This window comes from Pteropus alecto, unplaced genomic scaffold, assembly GCF_000325575.1.
Source record: "Pteropus alecto unplaced genomic scaffold, ASM32557v1 scaffold20, whole genome shotgun sequence".
NCBI classification, from domain to species: domain Eukaryota; kingdom Metazoa; phylum Chordata; class Mammalia; order Chiroptera; family Pteropodidae; genus Pteropus; species Pteropus alecto.
In genome coordinates, this window is record NW_006436298.1 from 26002085 (window position 1) to 26027327 (window position 25243).

A 25243-nucleotide genomic window follows, 5' to 3' on the forward strand; every position below is an offset into this window, starting at 1 on the left:
CGTATTTTTCTTTAGGGATCTTTTAATAGGACTTCTCAAGCCATAGGACTTGTGTTTGGGCAAGAAATTTAGCCAAAAGCAATCCACTTGGCAAATCTAAATCAGAGTGTGGATTCTTCTGTAAGAACAGGCACTGTTAGTGTTACCACCAAACAGCGGGAAACGCTGCAAGAAAATAAAATATAGTAAATGACAGGACATTTTATTAATGTGTCCAAACTGGTCATCAAAGACATCGGTTGGGGAGTGAGTGAAGTATGATGTTATTTCAAAGCAACTTCCTGCTAGAATTAGACTTCTCAGATTGTATGGTTTATTCTTGCTGTTTTTCAGCCAGACCCCAATCATAAATACAGATTTGTAAACCGTGCCTTTTCCACTAACCATTTTTACTTGTTAATATAGAGAGACAGCTTCTGTCCTTTGCACTTTGTGAAAGTGCAGAGCTGGAATATTTAATAGTTGAGGTTTTACTAAAGTCAGCTGTGGATTTCTTAGGCATGTGGAGCCACATGCTTTCCAAGTGGCTAGCAGACCCCACTCAGACATTTATCTTGATGCTCAGATGCCTTTCATTTGCTGGTAGATTATAAACCACTATAATCATTTCAAAGCCTCCTGGCTCTAATCTAAAATTAAAGAAAAAAAAAAAAAAATTAAGCGCATCTGTGGCACGACTCAGGAAAACTGTGTAAAGGCCATGGTGGCCAGCCTCTGTTACGGCCCCCAGTGACCACTGCCTCCTGCACTCTAGTGGACTTGTACCACACTGGACTTGTCTCACACTGTACCAGAGTTGGTCTGTGTAACCAGCAGAATATGGCACAAGTTATGCTATGTCACTTTTGATATCAAGCTATAAAAGACACTGTGGCTCCTGTGTTGGTCAAACTTGCTTTCTTTGTTTGATCACTTGCTCTGGGAAAAGTCAGCTGCCATGTTGTGAGCAGCTCTACAGAAAGGCATGCATGGTAAAGAACTACTGCCTTCTCCCAACAGCCATCTGAGGGACACTGAAAATTGATCCTGCAGACCCGAACAAGCCTTCAGATGACTACAGCTCCAACCAACAGCGTGACTGAAATTTTCAGGAGGCCCTTACAGTTTGAGAGGTCCCATGGCTCGAGAACTACCCAATTCAACTGCTTCCAGATTCTCGACCCTCAGAAACGCTGTGAGACCATTAGAGTTTTGAGGCAATTTGTTACCCAGCCATAGATAACTAATATAAAGACTTTGCTCACATCAAGTAATTAGGAACTCTTTCAGCCCACCCTTGAAGGAGAGTCTGGTAATAGTCATCCTAACTGCTGACACTACATGCTCGGTGCTAAACTAAGCACTTTACGTTTATCGTCACATTCAGTTATTACCACAATCTTATGAGGTTGGTTTTGTTGTTACTCTTATTTTGCAAATAAAGAAAGAGAGATTACATATTCCAAGGTCATAAAACTTAAAAAGCGACCAAAATGAGATTCAACTCCGAGTCTGTCTGACTTGAGAGTCCAGATTTTAACCACTATACTATTCTTCTTCTCACAGAAATGGTCACTTACGCTGGGAAGGAAAGAATATATAATTTGGCTAAAGTCTTAGAGTTCCCCAAATCAGTGATTACTTTAACCAAAGCTTCAACTTTGATGCTCCATAGATCATTCTGACATAAGATTCCAGCAGTATCTCCTCACACCCCGGCATGATGAACTCAAGTTCATTTAGGAGGAACTGTGCTCAATGAGGAGGGGAATGTGCTGACTGTAATATCTCCTTCCCTCCTACTGTCTTTTTCACGCTTTTTGCTACCTAGACTGTTGGAAGAGGGAACATTGAGAGGTCCCATGGCTCAAGAACTACCCAATTCAGCTGCTTCCAGTCTTCATGACTAGACCAGAAGATCAAATGTCATCTTCTGTAGGAAGTTTCTCATGCTGGCTGGAAGTGACCCTTGATTAAATACGAAGCCAAGAGAATTTGGGATTTTACCACATAAGATTGCTCAAAAAAAAAAAAAAAAGTATTTCATAACTCTTCAAGAGCAAAAGTGATTAAAATTAAACGTCGCAAGTTCCACTGGATAAGAAATTCTCCCAAGACCAGCCCATTTGGCCTTTTATTTTATTTTGGATGACAGATCACCGAACAAGTGACTAGGAGTCCACTGGGTACACTATGAAGATCACTGCTAAGCCTAGTCCGGGATTCTGAAACAACGGTTCAAAAACTTTAGTATTCATAGTAAGACTGCCAAGTTGTTAAAAATGTACATTCCTAGGTCCCAATCTGACCTAATGAATCAGTCTCCTTAGATGGATTGTGGTGGGGGGATCTGCATTTTAACAAGCTTTTTGGGTGATTCTAAGGCAGGCAAACCCAGGACTATTCTTAGAGGAATGTTGTTCTACCTTCTAATTTGGCCGTGACAGAACCAGTTTTTGTGGGATCTGAAGCTTATACAATTTGGGATATCTTGTTTATGAAAAATAATATGAAATTACAAATAAAAAATGACATTGTGATTTGGAAAGAGCATATGCAGAAGCTTTATTGCCCTCATGGTTGAAAAGGAAAACTCTGCTACACTATTACGCTTGAATTTTTTATGCTATGATCACCAATTATTTCAGGGAAAACCCACTTCTCTGACATGAGCTGGGTGTCTTACAGTTTAACTCAATTCTGAAACTATCTGCCTGGAGATAGCATCAGATCCCATAAACTACTGGCTCTGTCCTATAAGACTGCTCCAATTGCAGACACTAATTATATGTCCAGGTTGTCACCTATGTTTCTGATCAACCAGTTGAAAATGAGAGGTTCCTGCAACCCCCCCCTCTGGTTCCTGCAACCCCCTCCTCTGGTTCCTGCAACCCCCTCCTCTGGTTCCATCATTTGCTAGAATGGTTCACAATTCAGGAAAACAGTTTACTTACTTGATTTGTTATAAAAGAAACAGAGGAAGAAATCATGAGGCAAAGAATATGGGAAGGGGCTCAGAACTTCCATTCCCTCTCTGAGCCCCTGCCAGCCCCTGAGAGTGAAGGCGTATCACCCTCCCAGCACCTCCACATGTACACCAACTTAGAAGCTCTCCAAATCCCATCATTTTTTTATGGAGGCTTTATAATGTAGGTATGATTGATTAAATCTTTGACCATTGGTGATTAAGTTAATCTTCACTCCCTCTCCCCTCCCAGGAAGTCCCAGGGTTGATTCCTCTAGCAACCAATCCCCATCTTTAGGGGTTTCCCGAAAGTCACTTTATTGACATAAACTGAGGTGTGGTAGAAAAGGGTTTTGTTATGAATAACAAAAGATATCTTTATTACTCTTATCAGTTAGGAAATTCCAAGGGTGTTAGGAACTTTGTGCCAGGAAACAGGATAAAGGCCAAATATATATTTCTTATTATAAATCACAATAGCACAATGTTAAACCCACCTCTGTGAACATCAAATATGCTAATTTCTTATTAGAGAAATCGCTTCTACACAAGTCAAGAAAAAGCAGTCTTAGGGCTAAAAATAAAAAATCCTTTATGACAGTTCTATAATTAGGCCCTTAGGACTTATATAAACATTGCTGTCTTAACTGAGGTCTAAATGTTATTTTTCTGCTCAGTAGTTTTTATGTCTTCCATGACAATTTTCCAAAGTGTCACGCCATGCAACATAAAATTAATCAACCAAGATTAATTTGTGGGCCAGTAGGCTGTCCCAAAATAGAATAATGGCTAGTCAGCTTTTTAGGATGTATAGAAGTTATTACATTAATAAAAATTTGGTAGCCATGTACATGTTATAAAAATAGAAATGCCTAATAAGAAACTAATTTTATTGTTAATTAATTATTTATTTTTAAGCCAAGAATTTATTAACTTTTTAAAGATTCTTATTAAAACATATACATCATAATGTGTGTTCACAGGAAACCTTATAGGCAGGCTGACGCAATTTATACTCTGAACAATTACCTCCCTGGTAGTCTTCATTAGATTAATATTTTTTTCTCATGCTTTGTATTAGAAAATGGGCAGGATACATGTGTGGTGTAGCTGTTTCTGAATATGAAGATTTTACTGTACATACCTCCCAACTACAGTGCTTTTAAAAGAGGAAAGCACATAGAAAGACATTTATATAAGTAACTTCTCTCCATTTTGAATGTACAACAGACTTTTTAGAATTATTCATATTTATATTTTAAAGAATCAAGAAAAAAGTAGATCTGCAGATCCAAAATGTATAAAACCAAGTTAGACTTACTTTACTCAGTGCCTACCTAGGGTAGCCAAGGAGTTGAAAAATGGTCTACGAGGAGTGAAGTTTTTGAATAAGAACAGCAATGTAATAGCAAATGTGACAGATTGTATCTACATGCAAACTCAAAGCTGAAGATGTCCTTCCTGGAGTCAAGAGTAGGTCAGTGTTATTTAAGTGGCATTTGCTCAGCAGCACATGGTACCCAAGGGGATCTCCTGAGCTGGGACTATGCAGGTGGCAAAAACAAATAAACTGACTCTATGAAAGGTGAGAATTCTTGCCCAAATCCTTTAGACTGTCAAGTCTGTCATTCAGGTGGTTGGGAATGTTTTGCTTTTGTGACTTAGGTCCAAGTCTCAGCAAGTGACTTGCAGAGTTTGTGTCTATGGCTGCCTGCTCTGGTCAGTGTCACCAACGCCTCAGTTTCATCCAGACAGCAAACCATCAGCACAAAGAATGCCACAAACCAGGCTCTGCTGCTAAGGACCCTTTCAGTTCTTTAAGACCTCGACTGCTCTGGTCTAAGCATGAACATTTGCATGTGTTCCAATTTATCTAATTGTTAATATATTAGCATTTTTTCCCCTCTTCCAGATGGTGATGTGTAAAGGGCAACTGCTGGAACTCAAGTCACCCAAATTGATATCGTGTCTGTTTCTCCATAGGTCAGGCTGGCTGTAAATACATTGAGAACAATTTGGAGCTCTGTGTGTGCTGGGAATGGGGGTCTTTGCTTGGTATGGGGGAGGGGAGTGGTCTGGGAGTCCAATTTTCAGAGAAAACTCAGCAGTTCCTGTCAACTGAAAGAAATGTTTCATGCACATGGTGGGTCAGAATGTTATTTTTATAATATAAACCACCTGGCCTCCTCCTCATGTACCTCTGCCGCAAATGCTATTCTATACACATACCTAGACCAAGGTCCCTGGTAACTATTACAAAACCATGTTGTGTTTTGCTCCTTGAGGTTTTTTTTTTTTCTTTTCCCTTTTTTCTTTTCTTTTTCTTTTTTCAAGTTAAGGTGCAGACAAGATGAATTGATCAGGGCTCAAAATTTTGGTTTATTTTTACAGTTGCTTTGATGTAAAAGGACTTGGCTCTGATTGCACTGAGAGGCATGGAGGGGGGTTGGGGAAAATAGAGTCAGCCTTTCTTCCTCACTCAGCAACTCCTGAGACAGTGAGCATCTTCCTCTAATTCAGGCCTGGGAGACTCCTGCGGAGGTAGTGCCAAGTCTTTATTTACCTCGGAGCCTTTCCCTTTCACTACACTGTTATTCTATTTGGAGGCCAAGCCCTTTATTCACTTTGCTTGATAAGAAAAGAGACAGAGTCAAGGTCTGGGGAATAAATATGAGGTCTCATTAAAATAATATGCACTCCCAGTTTCATGGGCAAGTCTTCAGAGTCTGATCATTAGCCGACATATGACTTTCAAATGGGAAGGGGTTATAACTAATCTTCCTATCTTTAGGTCTTATTAGTTACAAAATCGAATGCTTTCCTGTGGAGATTTCTAACAGGAAATACCTGCTTTAGAAGTTAAATTGTATTGCATAGTGGGTCATGCATCTGAGTCAACTCTAGAGGCAGAGAAGAAAAAGGTCAAGGCTGATTTAAAATAGAAATACTTAACATTAAAACAGCATTAATGCAGGGCAATAGTCTCAATTTTTTTGTAGAAACTCTCTATTTTGGGTATGGAATGTTAAGGCTAGATCTTATTTAATAATCGGTAAAAAGAAAGCACTACAATTCCATTTAGTCAAGTCAATGAATTAATCAAATTTTCTTTTAGTCCTTCTCTCCTGGGAAAAACTTAATTTTATAAACTTAGTTTATAGTGATTTAAATATACTTTTAATTCCCTTGATTTAAAAAAGAATCATTCGGTGCAGAAAGTATAAAACATGTGTTTTATATCTGATAATGTAAGTGAAGTGTGCTTACTGCCTTAAGTAACTAAAACAAAGCAAAATAAAAACTCTTACTCTTCTTTTAGCCAGAATGTACACTTGAAAAGTAGTTTTCTAGGTATCATTATAGGCAAAGGCTTTGGTTTGAAAATTAAGTGACATAAAAATTAAAGGCCCTTTAGAAACAGAGCTTTGCAAGCAACTCATCTGCTGTTAAGTATCCATCTCATATCTCCCAACTGTGAAGCCCTGTTACACAACACCAAACATTGGTTGAAAACAAAACAAAATAAATCAATCGACAGTTTATCTATGGAAATATTACATATCTCAATTTCATGTGGTGCCTGGCATTGTACAAAAAGCCTAAGTACCTGACCCCAGTGTTTAACACTGTATTTATTTGTCTATGAAGCAATTTTAATGACAAAATATTTATATGAAAAAGACATAATACCCCAATGAATTAGTGTCCTACACTTCAAATAAATTGAGTTATTGCATCAATTTTAGCCAAGGGATACATTTTTTGTTCAACATAACTCATGCACCTAAATAATCTCATGGTCTAGTACTATACCCAAGGGAAGTTCTCTTTATTCAAATAAGAATAAAATTCATTAATCCAAATCACTCTAGATGACTATATAGAAGACCATGTCACAGCTTGAAAATGAAATTTGAATCACAAACCTTTTAATCAAATTTTTTAAATTAAAATATAAAATAAGAAAATATTCAATTAAGTTCTTCTTTTGGATTTGGAAACAAAAACAGCTGCTGATACAATGAGTGGCTTTCCTTCTGAGTTTATCAAGAGGGGAGCCAGACGTTGATCTGATGGAACTTGTGTTGCTCTTATTATAAAAAATGGAAATTACTGCAAGTTTTCATGGTCATAATATGTGGCCAGGCACAGATTAATTGGCTAGACAAAAATGGCATAAAGAAAATATGTCTAAAATCCATGAATTTCTACTTAATAGCAGATAGTTTCTTTCATAAAAGGCACAATAAGTACCAATGTGTTTCAATATAATTTTCTAAAAGAAAAATAATTTAGCATTGACAGATCATTTTATTTATTGTTTAGAAATTAAAAAATGAATCATATTTTGACTTCTCTTTTCCTATACTATAGTAGTTTATGAAGGCATGGTTTAAAGGCAGGACTATGGCTGCTTTCTTTCCCTCCAGTTCTTTGTGTTTTGTGGGTTGTAGTGTCAAGATTAACTGAAAATTCTTTAGTCTTCTTGGACACGGCCTCCCATTTATTTCAGTAGGAGGTTTCTTTGCCTGAAACCAGTGGTTTATGTCCATCAGAGCCTTTTGACTGCTTTCCTTTGATTAATCAGAAAACTAAAACTCAGTCTGAATACCACTTTTCTAAAGAATGAATGAGCATACTCTCTTACAGTTTCCATGAAACCAGAGGGATTAATCCTGCAATCCAGTCCCATACTCCACTTCAAGTATTTTCAATTACTTGGCACCATTGGAGGTGACATCCAGGGCTCAGTAAGAAGGCTACTGCTGGCATAATGGTTTCTCCATGTCTGAGCACATAGTGTGGGCATTAATAATCCATCGTGAAATGATTTGCAATGCACAAAGGTGACATTTGATTATGTGAAAGGCATTGCAAGAATGAGCATGTAGGCTCTCACAGGCCAACTGCTGGTAAAAACGTGATAAAATGTTACATGGTGAAAATAGCATTTAAGATGGTTTCTGAACTGATAAAGAATAGTGCAAGGATATTGCTTTAGAGAAAGTTTTCTTTTTTCTTTTTACTTTCTGGTTTTCCTTTCTAAAACCATACTTTGGAGGGCCAAAAGGTTAAGGGGCCAGATTTGGCAGCCAATCATCCAAACACATTTTCAAAACATATTTGATTCAGGAAATTCCGAATCTTTTAAAACAAGGATGTTAACAATCCTCTTGAGAACCTTAAAATATGATCATTTAAACATAAGGAAAAAGAGACCCTGAAATGATCAGAGAGATCCCCAAGAGGCCTCCTTGCTGAAGAGCTTCATTTTTGCATTTCGTTTTCTATTTTTTAAAGATCACAAAGAGGATGTTTCATGTACTACCTAAGGGAAGCCTTATCATTTTGGGTAGGAATTTATGAGAGAATTGGGAAATTCATAATTCTCAAGATAGCAAAAACAAAAACGAGAATTCTAGAATTTCTTAGATTCATATCCTCTAGATTCATTCACTGATCTGTCAAATATATTATATTCTAAACAGATTATAATAAATGTATTTATTAATATGAACAAATACATGCATACCTGGATGTGAGTATGGCCAAATCTTGGGTATGATCATGGGGATAGAGTGGAGGTAAAGTTACTAATGCATAAATTAAATGCAGGGAGAATTAAAAGGTTTTGAAAATCAACACTTTCATATTAATCTACTTCCAAAACTTTAAGCACAGATAGGAACATAATAATATCAGATGATTTTAATGTTACTGACTTTTCCTTCCCAGCCCACTACTTTTCAGTTAAGTGAAATATCTTAGTTTCTATATCATATTGTTATAATAGTATATACTATTTTATATATCAATCAATAGTGGTTATATACAAAAAAGGACAAATATAAATTTCATTAATTCTTGGGATTTGTTAATTTCATTAATTTTATTAATTCTTGGGATTCATTCATTTAGCTAGTCATTCAACAAAATCTATTGAACACTTATATGTACAGCACAGTGCTGTGCATATAAGAACACAGACCCTGTCCCTGAGTCACTTACATTTTATTATAGAGACAGAACACGTACATAAGTAGCTGTAGCATAAGGCAAAAATACAAAAATACTAGGAGAGAAACAGAGATAACTGCTTTGGGAAATAAGAGGCAGAGATATCTAGCAGGGAGAATCAGGGGAAATTCATGGAGAGTATGACATTTTGAGCGGAATCCTGGAAGATAGGCAATATTTAGGCATGCAGAGAAAGTGGCAACAGAACTTCATGATTAGGTCACAGTGTGAGTATGGGAGTAGCTAGAAGAGGTCAAGGCAAAGAGGAAGAACTGTTAGGCTGAAGTGCTGAGTGTCTGAAGTGGAATTCAGGGAGATAAAGAAGGAAGGAAAAGTTGGAGCCAACTGTATAATCTTTGTTGCCAGAATAAGTCATTAAGACTAATAAGAAGGTAATAAATAGGTAGCCATTGAAGCTTTTTTTTTTAAACAACAACAAAACAAATAAAACGTTTTATTTTGAAATAGATTTAGACTCACAGAAGAGTTTCAAAGGTAATACAGAGAGTTCCCACGAAGTAGTCAATATCATCTAACTTTTCATGTTTTAAAAATATAACTGTTTATGTAGCATTCTTATAGTACACTCCTATATTTGGATCCCCTTTCTCATGCTTAGTATAGTATATGTCTTGTTTTTTTTTCTTACTCAGAAATGTCAAAGATTTTTTTTCTTATTTATCTTTTCGAAGAAATAGTTTTTGATTTTGTTGACACGTTTGTTAGTTTTTGCTATATTTCATCAACTCCCCCAAAGCTACGCTACATCTACATTCAATGTGGATTAAAAAACAAAAGCAAAAACAAAAAACTGAGATCAATATACAAATGTTGTATTTTAAAAAAAGTCTCTTTATTCATCTTTTAAGCAGAATGCTATCTGTAAGTTCCACACAGCTTCAGAGCTGTGTGATTCTTTTATCATGATCCTGCTTGGAATATGGTGGGCCATTTCAATATAAAAAATTGTGCTTTTCTTTAACTCAAAGAAAAATTATTCTGTTATTTATTTTCTCCCATTTCTTTGTCTCTTTCTAGAACTTACATTAATATTTACCTCCAGGATTTATTCCCACGTCTTCTGTACTAATTTTTTTCCATCTGTCTTTCGCTCTAAGTTTTAGAAAATTTACTTTACTGCTTATTTTTTAACTTTGTTATCCTTACTAAATTGGCTGTCATCTATGTCCACTCATCTGTTTATTTCTCTTTTATTTATTTATTTTTATTGTTTTAATTTGACAATCATATTTTAAATTTCTTGTTTCCGGCTTGCTTCTATTTTCTATAGCTATTTTAGGGATAAATGTCCTCCCATAATTTTTTGAGGATACTCATTGTAATACTCTCTTATGTCCTCTGCCGCGTGGATCATTTCTCTTCTTTTGTTCGCTTGCCTTGACCTTTTCTCTTTTGCGTTTAGCTTTCCTCACATGTTTGGTGATCTTTAGCCCACTGACATTCATGGGCAAAAAAAATAGATTCATTCAGGTGGCTGGTAAGACCTTGCTCTGTGGCTGAGTAGGTCTGTTTCACCTGGAATGGGAAGTCTGCTCCATCTGAGTGGGCAGACTTTCCCTTAGGATGCTCAGTAATAGAATGCAGGTTCATGTAGATTAGGGAATGGCTTCCTCAGTTGCTGTCTTTCTTCCTTACCTGCTCCTCATCCTGTTTTAAGTGTCTGGGCTTACATTAAGCCCTGTACGAAGGCTTCTAGACCCACTTTCAAATCATCCTCATTAGGCAATTCACTTTCATTAGTCAAAAGTCAAAATCTACTGGTGACCATTGCTCAGGGTAGGAGAAGGCAGGACCTTCTTAGCTGGCTGGGTCAGACGTTTTGAAGAGAATATTTTGATTAGCCTTAAAATTACCCCTCGCTACTGCCAGAGTAATCTTTCTGAAACTCATTTGAATATATCACTCTCCTGCTCTGAACCCTTTGGGGCTTCTGATTTTATATAGAATAAAACCTGTTCTCCTTTGCAAAGCATGAAGATCCCTTATGGTTTGATGTGAGTGCTTAACCATCATCTCCTACCACTTCTCTGCCACAGACACAATTTTGCTACCAGCATTCTGAAAGTGCTGGTGGTTTTCCTTTGTTCCATGCCTTTGCACATGCTGTTCTCTAAGAACGTCATCTTCCCTTTACCAACTGGCAAAGATATCCTCTACTGCACCTCAGATTGTGATTGCATTCCCCTTGAACCTTTTGATTTCCTCTGGGCAGACATAGGTTTGTGGGTCTATTTATTCAACTATATCCAACCCTCACTTCCCAAAAAAGCTGAAATAACATAAAACAGATACATGGTAACAGGATAACATAAATGAGTGAGACACACTACATTCAAAGGGAGAGTAAAGGTAGAAATATAAATAATAGTGAGTATGAGGTTAGTTCTAAAAACTGCATGCATGACATTAAGTTCTGTAGACTTATACTACAAAGAGATACACTGAAAATTTGCCTCTCAGCTTCCTAGTTGTCAAAGCTAAGAGAGAAATTTTAACACTTGTGATTTCACATTGTCTATAAACTATAAATAAAGGATTTTGTCTTATAAGGCAATTATAGTTATTGAAAATTGAGAGATGATGTACTGTACTAAAGGGGTACTTATAAAGGTGACTGGTAAATTGAGAAGTTCCTTCCTTTATACTTTCATTGACCCTCAAATATAATTCTATATAATTACTATAATATTTTTATACATAGATTTCCTCAAGATATGCACCATATCCTCATTACTTGGCCCAATGCTTGATATTTCCTAGTCACTCAATGAGTATTTGTTACACACACTTGGATAACCAGATGTTGATAGTTAATGTAGGCAAATGTTTTTGTGTGAGTAGGTATACAACTAGAAATGCATCATCATTTACACCCATTATAAACATAAGAGATATTTAACCAACTAGGAGAGTATAATAATTATCAAAACAACAGTTGGAATACTTGCTATGTACCAAATAAACACATTGCATGTATATCTCATGACTCCTGTCCAACCCCGTGGGTATTATTCCCCATCTCAAAGTTGGGGAAATCAAAAAGGTAAATTAGTTTCCCAAAAGTATACAGTTATTCAGAGGCAGAACTGCGGCTTAGCACAGGTGCTTGAACCCAGTCCTGTGAGTTTCAATCTTTGTTGTTGGTTCATGCTTTGCTGTATATTATATTGATTAGTATTTGATTACAAAATTCATGAAATTAAAGACTTTCTACTGATAAAAGGGCCATGATGGGAGGACTGAGCCAAAGTTCCCTTGTTTTTTAAGGTATATTCCAAAATATTTAGAGGGAAAAGGCAGCAGATATCAAGCAAATAAAATGCTATAAAGTTCATTTTCCATGAAGAGGTATCAGGGGATACTCTAATATAAAATAATTCCACAACTTTTTTCACTGCAATTAAGAAAACTTATGATGTTACCATTTTATAAAAGGGCTTCCTCTGTTTTAACCCAATTACCTTTCACTTACCAGTTTATGGTCACTTCTTACCTGAAAGTTGCCAAAACAGCTTCCCCCAGGGAGGGTCACATAACTCACAAAGGGAGGTCCGGGAGATGGCAGGGACTCATAGACCACCACGCCTTCACTTGGGGACGCAGCCCTCTGTTGCTGCTTGCTTTCCCAAAATTCCTGTAACATTGACACAACATTCACTGAAAAAGACAAGGAATATAATCAGTTATTAAGGATGGACACACTCTGGCAAAACAAAATTTTATTTGCTGGATGCTTTTAGTTTTGAAAGAAGCAAATACTATTTAACACCAATGTATTTATTTCTTCAAGAGTATGGCTCAGGTGGTTTGGTACCCTAATTCCAACATTATTGCAGTATATTAAATTTACTTTATAAATTAATTTTTAATATCAAATTTAAAAATCTCACTCCTTCTTCTTTGAAAATTTGCATTAATAAACTTTGTCCAGAGCTATAATTATCCATGGCCTCCGCTCCCATTTCTCTTAGATTCTAAAACCTGCAAAGTGAAAGCTGAATTTGGAGGTAAAGTTGTAAGCAATGTAATTTTAATCGGGACTCGCCTATTATAAGATTTAAGAGGAAAAAGGAAGAAAGAAGAAAACTCTTTCATGCTCCTCTCCACCCCAACCTAAAGGGGAATGAAAGGCAATTGTGTAATAAGCAGGAGGCTGGAAAAAGCCATAAGTGAAACTAATAACATGGAGGCCTTGTTAAGGACCACGTCTGTTAGATGACTTCAGAAAACATAATAATGGCTATAGCCATGTGTTTTAGATTAAATAACCTGTGATAGCCTGCAGAATTTCCAGATCAAATTAGGTTGGTTTGTTTATCCTGTACTGCAAATTGAATTGTGGAAATTAACAAGGATAATAGAATTGTAGACCCTACAGGTCATGCAGGCAACACTCTGCCTAATGCAGGAATTCCCAGCAAATACTACTGAAAGTTGCCCATCTGGCCTGTGCCTGAACATGTGGAAGGACTTGGTACATAGCTTACCTTGAGGCAGCCCATTTCAACTGCTAATGGTTCTGATTGTCAAAAGGTCCTTTTTGGGGGTGAGCTGAAATCTGCTTTTCTATAAGGTTCATACAAGTAGTCCACTTCCCATTTCTGGGGCCTCATAGAAGTTTATTCACATGAAAGCCCACCACATAACTTGATGGCAGTGTAGGATATCTACTGTTTTTGCCTGCTTGGCTTTTGCTTCTTTCCCCTCTTTGTGGGAATAGTATAAGAGTTTTCCTTAAAGAACCACTTTTCCTTTGACCGTATCTTCTTCAGGGCTGAGAGTGAGGATTTAACCAAAACCAAATCATTTAAAGCCAATGAATCCAAGAATTCCATAGGAAATGTTGGAAGACTAAATTCTCCTTTTTCACTTGTGTTGCCAGGGGGACAGGAGATAAATGTGGTGCTGCCCGAGGAAGGGGGAAACATGGATGGCAAGAAAGCCAACACAGAGAAGTGTAGAACCAAGAGATGAAGAAAGAAAGACTAAGTTCTGATGACATAGTTTGAGTCCCTGAACCAACACATCTGCTTTTTTCTTAAACCATTTTGCATTAGTATCTCTCACTTGCATATGAAAGTGTAATAGTACGAACAACTCTCAAGTTTCCTCAAATTCTAGATTAAATAGTTTTTGTTCTTTCAAACATTCTTTGTGTAAAATAGTGTCTATACCCTTTGACATTCTCTGGAATACATTCCTGGATGGATGCTTCAAAATACTGGGCTTTGATATTTTTCAGAGAGTCAGGAGAGTCACACAGTTTGACCTGGAAGGAAAAACATTGCACAACCCCCTTTAAGTTGTTGGCTAGAGCACCTGGCTCCTTTATCCCTGGTCACCTATCAGCTTCAGTGTGTAGTTCAGGCAAATGCTCAAGGCACTTAAGGACTTGGAAGCCTGTGTATATTTAAAAACTGCAGTGCTTAGTTTTTAAGAAGTTGTTTAGAAAGAAACTGGGGCCATGTAAGACTATCAGAGGGGACACTTGAATTAACAAATAAAATGCATGTTGAATGGTCAAGATGAGATTGGTCAATATAGAGATTTTTCATTCATTCAAAGATATTTACAATAATATTTTTTACCAGTTGATTTAACTCAAAATAGCATTAGAACATTTATTCCCTAAACTGTATTTCTGCTCCTCATCCTCCCCTGCCTCCCATTTCCAAGAAAATAAGAATATTTTTGAGCTGGTTGATTTGTGTCTCTACTTGCATTTGACCTCCAGAATTCAGCAGAGATGTCTTGAAAATTGAAGCCTAAACCAAAGCCAGTGGCCTGTTGCTCAGATAGTCAACAAAGCATATTAACCTACTGTTTTGATTAAGGTCATTGTTGAATGATGTTCAGCTGAGAATTGGAGTAAGATAAAGACTCATGATTATTTAGGTAAATGAACACAAGAATTTTGACATGTAAAGTTATGTGGACTAAAGAGTTTGAAGGCGTGTACTAAGTAAAATTTCTGCATGAATAAAAGTAGCAGTTTTCATATTTTTCATTCTGCAACCTTGGAAGATTGCTTTGATGGTTCTATGTATGTCATCACTTCTAAAGAGTACAACATATGTTCAGGCACACACACAATCCATCTTTCTATCTCTATCTCTTCTTGACGACTGAAAAACCAGATGAATGTAGTGCAGAGGGAAGAAGGCCAGCTTGCTATTTGGAATTCCATTCCAAAGACCGGCAAATCAGAGGATACTCTATTTATGAAAAACATGCTCCTCAATTTTTTGAAGTAGCAACAACAAGGTTCATGGACAGTATCAAAGAAAATGCAAGCAGAGGGTCAAGCACTGCTGAAGAAAACCATTCAAGTCTGATAGACCTCACTACACAGTTTAGTCTCTAGATGCAGTTGCTCCATCAGTGCTCAGCCAATGATCCTGCCTTCCATGTTACAAACAAACTTGGACTACCAAGCATGTGATGTCCATTCCTACCTCTATCTAGTGACTCATCTGCACAAGTACCCAGTTCCACCTTATTTCCTACACTCTCAGATGAATTTGTGTTGCTTCTGCTGGGTATTGGTATGTTAGTCATTCTCTTGACTTCCTGTTTTTAAGTGTTTCCTCTTTATACGCTCCTTCTCAACTGCCATAAGTATGCTTACGGAGATAGACGAATGAATGAATGAACCAATCAATCAATCAATTACATGAAACAGTCAACCTTGGGACTATTTCTGGCTACTAGTTATTAAAATTTTCCCATTATAGTTAAGCTGCTAGAAAGAATACTCTACATTAGTATTTCTGTTTCCTTATCTTCCATTCATTTTTAACCCATCACAATCTGGCTTTCCTCTACATTATTCCACTGAAACTACTCTGACAAATATCATCAGTTCCTATTTTTAGTCCTTATTTACTTAACCCCGAACTGCTTTTGATAGAGCCGATCAATTTCTTTTAGAAACTCTCATGTCCCTAGGCTTTTCTGATGGTTTCTTCATGATTCTGCTTCTCTATTTCTAATCATTTCTTCTCAGTCTCTTTTGTGTGCTTCTCTCCTTTTGCTCATCCCTCATGTTGATTTGCACGAGCATCTTGTCCTTGTCTTTGCTTTCTTCTCTCCCTACTGTTATCCTTGAATGGCAAAACCTATCTCCATGACTGCACCTACCATAATATACACTGACAGTTCCCAAATATTCTCCTGTAACTCCGACTTTGTTAATAGATACTTCCATTTGGTGTTGCACGAATTCAACATATTCCCAAACTCAGCTCATTTTTCTCCTCATTAACTCTTCTCTTTTTCCTGAATTACTTAGAAAGTAATGTGATCATCTACCCAATCACTGAAATCAGAAACCTGACAAGAATCTTAATCTTAATATCCTCTTTCTATATCTAGTAAATGCCCAAGTTTCGTAAATTTCATATCCTGATATCTCCCATTGTCGTCACTTATTCTCAGCTTATACTATGGTTGCTGCATTGGCTTCTATCTCACCAAGTATATCATAATACCCTCCTGACTCCAATTATCCTCCCGTCCAACCTATCCTCCAATTGCTTCTAGGGTAATCTTTCTGAATCTCATAGCTGATCAAATCTCACACCTTCTTAAAATTTTTTTGTGAGTCCTTCATTACCTACAGGATAAATAACTCCTTGGCAAGGCATAGAAAACCCTATGTCTTGATACTCTCTGTTATTCCAAACTTTTCTCTTCAAGTCACCTTTCAGGCCCCTCACACTCTCATGCTTCTTATTTCTCTGGCAAGCTCCACATTTTCATTCTCCTCTTGGAATGCCTTCTTTCTACTGTCCATTTTCTCCCTTGATAGGACCTACTAATTTTTAAAGATTCACCTCCAGCATCAGCTCCTTAGAAATAAAACCAAAACTAAAATAAGCAATAAATCTTTGATATGGAAATTGCAGTCCTCTGAGAAATAGCATGGATATAACTCTGGGATATCTTAGAAATATAGGATCTTGGGATGCACCCCGGGCCTACTGAACCAGAATCTGCATTTATTAACAAGATTCTCAGGCAATCTGATGCACGTGAAAGTTTGAGAAGCCCTCTGTAGGAAGAAGTTGCTATTCTCATCTCCCTTATCATGTAACTATTATACGCCAGCCACTAAATAATTTCTCATTTAATCCTTGCAACGTCCCCTAGAGATTTTATCATTCATAACTTAGAGATAAGAAAAGATGCTCAGGGCACAATCATACAACTACTATGTCTTAGACCTGGGATTTTAAACCTGGTTCTATCTGAGAGTATAGTCTGTGCTCTTTGTTCATCCTGAGACACTCCCTAATTATGATGGAATTTAAGTCGTTTTCATGCATGTCTATTTACCTCTACTAGAGTTAGTGTTCCTCAGACAAAGAATTGTATCATTTTTTCCACAATGTCTGGAACATAGCAGGAGCATAAATGTTGGCTGAGTACTGGAATGTCATCAGAGATAGGGAAGATGTGCTGCATTTGCAATGCTGTTGGTAAGGGAGGCATAGGTGTCTCCTCATAAGAATCGCTTCACTTATCTTTTCCCAGGGGCCATGTTTTTCTGACACCTGTTCTTGACATAGTCGAATAAAGAAAAGGCCAATATTTTTAATACAAGTGATATGACATGTTTCCAGCTTGGAACTGTCACACTGAATGAGCAATCTGTGTTCTTGTGAGCAGGTATCCTGATGCTCAGTCTTCAGCCAACACTTTGCTCTGGTGTAAATAACCACTAGTTGCATTCCTCAAAGGGGCTGTGATTAGGCCTTCCATTCCAATCTGTTCTTTCAAGGAAAGATAGCTAAAGGAGAAACCAGAAGAGGAATAAGAGATAATGACAAAAGACTGAGGAGGGCTTTGAACAGGCTTCCTGGGCAGACGGACGTGAGCAAAAGTCAAAGTCAAGTCTTGGCTAGATGGTGACTTGCACCTCAGGGTTAGGAAGCTGTAGTCTGGAACACATTATTTTGGCCATGCATGACTTCTTCCAAAGTTTAGTAAATTTATTTTTAAAAAGTTTCTACTTTATTTTAATGGACACTGAAGGAAATGGTCTTTATCCTAGGATAATAGCATAAAACCAGTTCCTATTTGTGACTTCTTTAATGCCCTTATAAGAACAGAAAGATACCAGAGCTTCCTCTCTCAGCCATATGAGGATGTAGCAAGAAGGCAGTTCTACGAGCCAGGAAGAGGGCTCTCAACAAGAACCAAATCTTCCAGAAACTTGATCTTAGAGTTCCCAGCCTCAAAAACTGTGAGAAAAAAATTTCTGTTGTTTAAGCCACTCATTCCATGGCATTTTGTCACAGCAGCCTGAAATGACTAAGACAAATCTCTTCAGCAGTTTTGAATATTTTATGTGTCAACTAGATAATTTGCTTGTAGTTTACAGACACTAGTGTGGCTATTTTCTTTTTTTACTGTGTTTTGAAATTTGAACATGACAGAATTTTCAGAGTGTTAATTAGATCCCCAAGTGAGTCTCTCATAAATGTGTTTTTTATTTTCCCCTTCCTAAAGCTTTCTTTTTGACTATAAAGTTCAGCATCGAAGTTTTCACAGAAGACAGATGACCAATGAAGGCATCCTACAATGTATAACACCTAGAGTGAATCTTTGACTCACTCTAGCAGAAATCGTCAATCAGCTTCAGCAAAGGCAGTGACTTTACTTGTCCTTGAACACATAATGCTTACTTTCTACCCACGCCTTGGTGCAAGTTCTCTCTTCTGCCTTGAGTGTTGTTTCTGCCCCTACTCTCTATTCATCCAATTTATTCCCATACTTCAGAGGAAATACCACCTCCTCCATCATGCCTTACTCACTGGTTTGCAGTCCACATGAATCTTCTTTTCTGAGCTCTTATATTCCATAAATGGTCCTGTGTATCAGCACTAAATCTCCTGTTAAACATGCTAATAAAATGGATGTGGTGCTCCTGGATAAATTTATCAAGTCAGACTTGGCTGGACTTCCTTCTGGTCAGAGGAATAAAATGCCTCGTGATAAGAATTCATTTTATAGAATACGGGTTTCTGTTATTTAACTCACAGAAGATTGTAAGATTCTAGAGAGCAGGACTCTGGTTTATTCTTCTCTGTAGCCTCCCTGGTATCCAGCACAGGGCTATTTATCTAGAGGTAGTTGTTGAATTCATTTGGAAAGAAAACTACATATCTGAGCAGTTTGAGTGCAGCTGAATGAAAGGATGGAAGGTAAGTGAAGTCACTAAGACTCATGGAGAGGTCAATACTTCCTTCTGGAATAGCAGGTTTTATGTATAAAACACCATGCGGCCCAGACAACATGGACGTGGTGGTGATAGCCATGCCTCGGCTGGAGATGGTGGAGTAGGAGCAGAAAGATGGAGCTCAGTCAGAATAGACAAGTGATTGTTAGTCACTTGATAGCTGGGGCTTTATCTTCATAAAAAGCAGGGTGTAGAAGAACCCTGAATGGGGGATGATGAGTACTTTTGTCTTAGAGTGCCATTTATGTTGACTGCCTGGAGCACTCTGTTGAAAGGATTAAAAAGTAGCTTGTGAAACAGAACACCAGAATAAACCAGCAGTGTGGCACTGGCATAGTCTATCTGGTAATATTGACTTTGACAGTATGGAGTAAAAAAGTTCAAAACAGACCTCTGCCTACAAAGATTTACAGTTTGATTACAGAAATAATATAGTTATAATATAATTAGTGAACACAATATTAAGAGTACTACATTGTAGAACAGAGATGATTTTAAAATAATATTTAAAACAAAAATTTATGGCACCATAATTAACAATTAAATCAATAGAAAGTGAAAAATAGATGAATGTGGGCTGAAAAGGTCAGAGAAAATTTGTATTTAAGGAGGGCCTAAACTGAGCCACTTCAGAGGAATAAGATTTAGACTGGGATTGGAGAAGGGAGAGAAGTTGTGTTCCCAAAGTAGTGAGGGGGTATTTGACAAAGAATAAGAAAAAGAACAATGCCTCAGCTGAGGAATTATGTAGGAGGCCAATAGGAAAGGGTGCCAGCAGGAAGGGGATATGATTAGGCAAGAGACAAGGTAAGGGAACTTAACTTCTTTTAGTAATTGAACATCAGTTATTGTCCTGGTGTCCCAGCTTTGCCTGAGTGGGAGAGAAAGGCAGAGGCACAGAGTCCCTTGTCCTTTGTCCTTGCTAAAGTGCTGTGCTGCCTGTGGTGGCTTCGACCATGAAGAGGAAAGGCCTGGACACTTGGAGAGAATGTGCAGCTGCTTTTGGTTAGCAGGGTGAGCCCCAGGAGAGTGGCTCTCTGCGAGGAGTTCAGCAAAAAATCTAGAAGTGGGTAGGAGATGAAGCAAGCAAGAGAGTGCTCTTTTGGCATCCTGGAAGAAGCACAGAATCTCTTCTGAGAAGGAAATCAATAACTCGACACTCAGAAGATTTTTATTCTAAAAATGCAGAACTTGTCATTTTCACAGATTAGATACGATGCAGATGCTGGAAGGGACATATTATCTATGTTTTCATATGGGAATTCTGAGATCTAGATGATGTAAGTGCCCCGTGGATTATAAAGTATATTATAGGAGAGTCCTCAAATACAGGCACTGGTTGGAAAACATTAAAATGCATTCTGCTGCATCTTGTCTTTGCACATTTTATCAGCAGGCAGGCGGTTTACTTAGTAGGTAAAATTATAGACTCCGGAGCCAGAATGCCTGGATTTGATTCCTGTCTCCACTACTGTAGGACACCTACCTAACTGCTCCAGCTCTGTAAAATGTAGTACTTACAGGGTTGCTATAAGGCTTAACATGGAGAATGCTCACAATAGATCTTTGACATCGTAAGCACTAGAGTGTTAGTTTAGCTATTATTTGTGGTTAGAGAAGGTGAAGGAAGAAAAGAAAAGGGATGATTATATGCTTGCATACTGCATCTTTGAAACTGACTGTTCCTGGATTGGAAACCATATCATTAAATATTCTAAAAATAGTATGCAAGTCTGAAAATTCTCTCATTGTATACATTGTGCTATTTATTTCCAAAGTATCTGAAGAGTTCAGAGATGTAAAAGAGAAAGTTCTTTTGATGCTATTCATTAGTAAAGCCAAAACTTCATTATAGCCAGAAAATAAATGGATGAAATGGTACATATCTCAAAATCTGGAAATTTGGATGTTTGTCTCAATTATTTACTTTCTAATGGATGTTAAAGGTAATAGACCTGCTCTTAGCAAAAACCACAGAGAGGATCTAACTTTTAAGTTAATGTTTAATGACTGCTTATGCTTCAGGAACGTAGAAATATTATAGTTGATTGCCTAGTTCGATTATCTAATATAAGTCCTGCATGGAAGACAATCATTTGTCTGCAAAAAGGAATCTTAAAAGTATATTATAAATCCATTAGAAAAAATTTCTTTATGCTGTACATGAGAAAAATTTCTAGCTGGGTGAAATTTACCTTTCCAAGATGATTAATATATTTTCAAATTCATTCATTGCCTCCGAACAGGTGGCTATATGTTTTGTAATATTTTAATATAGTCTTTAAATTAGCCTTAGCAGATAATATTTTAAAATAAAGTTTATTAGTATTTTCTATTATTGTAATTCAATCATGTACAACTTATTTTTGTCAATGTGATTTCCTACTTTGGTTGAGGAAAAACAGGAAAAGGACACCCAAATAATTTGAGGGGTAAGGTCAAGGCGTGATGCAATTTGCCATTCATGCAAAATGGGTTGCAAAATGGGGGTGCCTTTGGTTCTGGTGCTTGGCTCGGTGAACTCCAGGACACCGCCCAACAGAACTGGCTGTTTAATCATTTATAACCACCCTCAGGCTCTGCCAAGTTTTAATACAGCTAAATGGAATCTTGCTGACACAGCTCCTGTGTTGGGTACAACATGTAGGAAGGGGTCTTGGGCCCCTTTTTCTTTTGTGTAGACATTCTTTCAAAGGTAGCCACAGCCACACAGCAGGACTGAGACAGCTTTGGAGTCTTGCTTTGTTTGTAGCAGAGGAATTTTCTTTTTAGTAATGCTGGAGAGTCAATGCCTAACTCCTTCAGCAGCTGGAAAGCTGGTTGTGTTTCTTCTTTTGTTTGCGTTTTCTTTTCTTCTGGTCTGGTCCCCATCTTCTACCCTGAACACTTTTCCCATGGGAATTATAATCTTGTTGGTGTTTTCTTGGGAATTATCTAACATATACAAAAAGTATATCATTCTTTTTGGTTTAATTTTCACCTTTAGAATTTAAAATTGCTGGACTGTAAATCATTTGGGGAGAAATTTAAATAACACTTTTTTTTATATCTTTGAAAGTACAGAGTGATTTTTTTTAAGAAGGCAGAGGGGAGAGAATAGGAAAAAGCAGGAGAGACTCACAAAGACATTTTGAAATAAAAAGTCATTAAGTATGTCAGAATTAAAACAGCAGCAGCATGCTTAAGTTCTCATGTGTGATTTATATGTGCACCATGGGTCAGATGATGTCACACAATCACAAAAGCCACATAAAATAAAAACCTGATGTAATCTATTTAACCAATCAGGAAGTATATATCTTCCCATGTTCCATCAGGCACTGACATTGCCCTGTATTTAAGAAACTTTGTAGGACTATTGATTTTAGATAACCAACCCAGGCTCCAAAAAAATTCCAAAAGCAAAACAAAACAAAAAAACAGGTTGCTTTGCTGACCAGTTAGTTCTGTTTAGTTAAAATGGTCAAATCTGTGCAAATGTGGCTTTAGGCATGTAACATACCTTCGCTGGGAACAGTATTATAAGAAAGCTCTTCACATTCCCTCCACAGCTATCTCATCAGGGTTTATGTTCAAGGCACAGAGTTTGGCCCAACAGAGCATAGTGTAGGGCCTCTGTTGACCCACAGTCGAGGGTAGAACCTGAGGGTGAATATAAGGATTGACAATCTAAGTCACAATGCCAATGTGGTTGTATGAGATGATTTAGGCTGCTCTACCAAGACAAACCCGAAGCAGTACTCTGGAGAAGTTGCCTGAGATGGCTGTGTTTATCTGAGCCCCTTCTTCCTCCATGCTCCATCCTGTCTCAACTGGTTGTCAACTTAACCCTCCACGCAATTAGGTTGTGATTAAGGTGTCGGTAGATGAGGACTTAGAGGGTCTCAATACGTCTATTTCATTATAAAGAACACCTGACAATGGGAAAAACTTTTCCCCTTTTGTGATGTAGAAAACCAACCAAACCAACAATCAAAACAGGTCTGCTCTGGTCCTGGTAGGTCCCTGGCCCCATGGGAGGCACCCTGGGGGTTACATACAAGTGTAAGCTATGGCTTTGCCCTCCTGGGATTTCCAAGTTAGGTGTGGACAAAAATATACCAGTGAAGCTGTAACTTATAATGCATGAGAGAAATGTAAACTACATAGTATAGGCCCTAAGTGTCAAAGGAGTGGTGAGCAAATGATGGGTTCCCACAGCTGCCTAACGGGATGAGATCAAAATAGGGATCAACTGATTATCATCGCAGCAGGAAAAAAAACAAAACGCAAAAAAAACAACGTAATTCAAACAGCATTCCATGAACACCAGAGAGAGAATAGAAATACAAGGAGTGTAACAATTGCCTATTTTGTCAATATTAAACTTTCAGTAGGATTCTTTTTATTCCGTTTCTTTTAAAATAGGATTGTTTTAACTACCTTGACAGAGTCTTTGGGGTTAAAACTTCAATATGAAATGTATTAAATAAAGAAGATTCTTTTATGAAAGGCTTCTAAAGTTGTCTTACTTTTCTTAAATCAATCTGTAGCACATAATCAGTAAAACCGTATCATTTAAACAGAAAATTCATAGCTTAGAAACTCACCCTTGTGCAGCTGTATCCTATTATAGGCTGTAACTTAACACATGAGTTTCAGAAGTTGTTAAAGTTGAGTTCAGGCTAACAAATCTTAACTGTTAAAAAAAAAAAGCCTATGGTGAAAGAGACAGTAGACCATGAAGAGGCACCAGATTTGGTCACAGGATGTGTCAGTCATATTTTATTTTGATTTATTAAATCTTACATATTAAGAAATAAATGTATTAGGACAGTTATGACCAAAAAGTAATGAAGAAGCCACTTTTTTTTTTTCATTTTTAAAAGTTTTCTTCTGAGTCTGAGACTTTTAGGATTTAAGTTCTGCCAAATGTATACTTACTGAAAAAAGAAGAGAACAGTGCTTATCCCAGTGGTATCTGAACTGAAATCTGCATTTTCTCTTAGTATAAATTCAAATAAAAATAGTTGGTATTATCTCTTAGTACAAATTTTTTAAAAAATAAAATTAGTATTTGAACAAACTTCAGTAGAGGAGATATTCGCAGTTCAAATTATTGTATTTAAGATACAATCATTAATCCAAAATGAGCTAGCAAGCAGTGGAGGTTTTTCATTTTTTTTTTTAACCATGTTCTTTCAGGCATATTTTACATGGTAGAATGCAATATGTGTAGAGATTTTACTGCACAAGTACCTTCAACCCTTATATCCTACTCTATTCCTTTCTGTGAAATGCAAAAACCATAAATGTACCATCAAATTTATAGATTTCAGATAACTACACTAAAAAGTATGGGATGAAAAAGTACTTGACTTTAGGATTTTTGCTCTCTCACAATGCATACAGTCAGAGTCATGATTACTAAGATGTTTTTAATAGCTCTGTAGTCTGGTTTAATTTTTCGAAAGGGTAAAAATGCACTTTTTGATGTAATGTATTCACCTATCTGATATAAATAAAACTTTTCACGCAGAAAAATGTTTCCCCAAATGGAAGATTAACGCCCCTTAAATATAGCAATTTGCTTCTAATAGCACAATGTTTCGTGAAAATTCCATCTCATTTTCCATATAATTTGGGGAAACATATTGGTGAAATTGAACATGTCACTTTATAAGTCAATGCTAGACATCAACGCCTTTTCATGGCTTCAATGACAACTAAGATAGCTTTTGAACAATCTGTTAGAGAAAGTTTGTTTTGATTTTGGCCTTCAGTTAGTCAATGTGGTTTCTTCCATGTTTAGATTCACAAATCTTACATCTTGCCTAAGTGGACAAAAGGATTCTTGCTGTGAAAAAGCTGTAATTGTCTCCCAACTTGATATCAGAAAGTGTACCTCCAACAGATGTCAGTATAATCTTATCCCCAATGCAACATAAGGCCATAAACTTCCAGAACTAATCTAGGATCACTGTTAACGCCAATGGCTCCCTATTGCCTGCACTTCAGAGTGACTCCACCTGCCTTCT

At 37.1% G+C, this 25243-nt stretch overlaps 1 protein-coding gene across 1 annotated transcript in view; it reads right to left on the reverse strand.

Annotated features, from left to right (window-relative positions):
* LIX1 (limb and CNS expressed 1) overlaps positions 1-25243 on the reverse strand; it is a 45130-nt gene that overhangs the window by 15505 nt on the left and 4382 nt on the right. Inside the window, exon 2 of the mRNA XM_006913241.2 lies at positions 12477-12640. Coding sequence (XP_006913303.1) covers positions 12477-12640 — 164 coding nt within the window. The remainder of the gene's footprint in view (positions 1-12476; positions 12641-25243) is intronic.